This window comes from Eimeria mitis, genomic scaffold, assembly GCF_000499745.2.
Source record: "Eimeria mitis Houghton genomic scaffold, Emh_scaff5116, whole genome shotgun sequence".
NCBI classification, from domain to species: Eukaryota; Apicomplexa; class Conoidasida; order Eucoccidiorida; family Eimeriidae; genus Eimeria; species Eimeria mitis.
The window spans coordinates 790-2,863 of record NW_013573412.1 but is presented as its reverse complement, the minus strand read 5'-3'; the positions used below and the strand labels follow the sequence as shown (position 1 = coordinate 2,863).

Sequence of the window (2,074 nt, the reverse complement as noted above, 5' to 3'; positions counted from 1 at the left end):
CAGGACCAAATACCTGCACATACACCTCAAAGGTGAAGGCACATAGCTTGAGCATTGCTGCATGTGCTGCAGCAGCAGAAGCAGCAGCAGCACTGCTGTCTGCAGCAGCAGTACCTGCTGCTGCTGCTGCTGCAGCTGGCGTTCCTGCTGCTGCAGCTGCAGCATCTAGCGCAGGACTTGTGGGGTCTCCAAAGCGCTGTATAAGCTGCTGCTGCTGCTGCTGCTGCTGCTGCTGCTGCTGCTGCTCCAGAGCGAAGCAAAACCGCAGCAACGAAGCGTCAAACCTTCTCCTTATGCCTATCCGCTGCAGCAGCAGCGCAACACAAGTAAAGAAGGTGATGATGAGTCTGGCTCCATCTGCTGCAGCAGCAGCAGCAGCAAAATCTATACGTAATATATCTATTAAACCCCCCAGCTGCAGCAGCACAGCGAAAGCATTCGCTGGGTTTATAGGGCTCCGCTGCAGCAGCAGATAGAGAGCAGCAGCCTTTATTGAGTGCAGCAGAATGAAGGGAGAGGGAGAAGCAAGGTGCAGCACAGCATAGACAACGTCTAAAGCGTGGCGGGGCCGGGGCCCCCTGCTGCTGCTGCTGCTGCTGCTGCTGCTGCTGCTGCTGCTGCTGTAGGATAGAGACTCAGGCAGCAGAGGAGGAGACACGGGCAGCGTCAGCAGCAACCAGCTGCTGCTGCAGCTAGCTAGCACAGACAGTGCAGCATCAAAAGCAGCAAGAAGGCCCCGTGGATAGGCCCCACCAGCTTCTAGTATAGGTACTTCATCTGCTGCTGCTGCTGCTGCTGCTGCTGCTGCTGCTGCTGTGGTTGGCCAGGGGGCAAGGAGACCGTCTCCTCCTAGACCTCCTGCTGCTGCTGCTCCTGCTGCTGCTGCTGCTGCTGTTCTTGCTGCAGCAGCAGCAACGTGAGTATCATCATACAGCATCTGCTGCTGCTGCGGCAATGCTGTGTACTGGCCCCGTACTGCTGCTTCGAGCTGGTGCAGCAGCAGCAGCAGCAGCTTACTCAGCTGCAGGGGGCCCCCCCCCATCAAGCTGCTGCTGAGCCTGCGGGCCACGAGGGGGCCCCCCCAGCAGCAAAGGGTACTGCAGCAGTTTAATATAGCTATTTCTAGTGGGGGGTGTATATCGAGCAGCACGCCGACAGCGTTTGCTGCTGCTTGCAGCATGCCCCGCTGCTGCTGCTGCTGCTGCTGCTGCTGCTGCTGCTGCTGTTGTACTCCATACACCTCCATCAGCAGCACCAACGCATCCACATACACCCCAGCTGCTGCAGGATGCATGCGGCACAGCAGCGAGATCAGCAGCAAAGCTTCTATCACAAGCGGGGCCTCTGATAGCTTAACACGTGCTCCTGCTGCTGCTGCTGCTGCTGCTGCTGCTGCAGTGTTGCTGCTGCTGCTGCTGCGGGTACCGAGCTGATGCTGAACCAATACAGACCACAAATCAGGGGGCCCCTGGGGGCCCCCCCCAAAAGCAAGAGTAAGTATTTCGTGCTGCAGCTGCAGAGACACCTGAGTAACCTCATCATCTGCTGCAGCAGCAAGCGGCTGCAGGAAGCAATGCAGCAGCAGCTGCAGCACAGGCCGCTGCAGCAGAGCAGCAGCAGCACGTCTGCTGTCGCCAAGGAAGAGCCCGCTAACAACAAAATCCATCACACACTCCAACCCGTCCCCTGTACGCCACAAGCTTCGACCCTGAGCAGCAGCAGCAGCAGCAGCAGCAGCAGCAGCAGCAGCAGCAGAAGCAGCAGCAGGAGCAGGAGCGGAAGCAGGGCTATACAGAATCAGCAGAAGCAGAAACACCAGGGTTATTGAGCAGCAGCAGATGCAGCAGCAGCAGCAGCAGCAGGGGTGAAGAACAGCAGCAGCAGCAGCAGCAGCAGCAATGTTGAAGGGACATAAACAGCAGCAGCAGCAGAATGAGCAGCAGCAGCAGAAGCAGGAGCAGCAGCAGCAGAAGCAACAACAGCAGGAGGATCAAACAACCAGCAACAGAAACAGCAGCACAAGGGATAAGCCAACAGCAGCAACAGCAGCAGCAGCAGCAGCAGCAGCAGCAGG

General features: G+C 58.1%; 2 protein-coding genes across 2 annotated transcripts in view; one reads left to right on the top strand and one right to left on the bottom strand.

Moving 5' to 3' along the window:
• Positions 1–1,666, bottom strand: part of EMH_0079950 (uncharacterized protein) — a gene marked incomplete at both ends in the record, with an annotated part of 2,989 nt that extends 1,323 nt beyond the window's left edge. Inside the window, one exon of the mRNA XM_013500197.1 lies at positions 14–1,666. Within this exon, the coding sequence (XP_013355651.1) occupies positions 14–1,666 (1,653 nt within the window). The remainder of the gene's footprint in view (positions 1–13) is intronic.
• A 232-nt stretch (positions 1,667–1,898) lies between these two features.
• The window catches only part of EMH_0079940 (uncharacterized protein), a gene marked incomplete at both ends in the record, with an annotated part of 630 nt that continues 454 nt past the window's right edge, over positions 1,899–2,074 (top strand). The window contains one exon of the mRNA XM_013500196.1: positions 1,899–2,074. Within this exon, the coding sequence (XP_013355650.1) occupies positions 1,899–2,074 (176 nt within the window).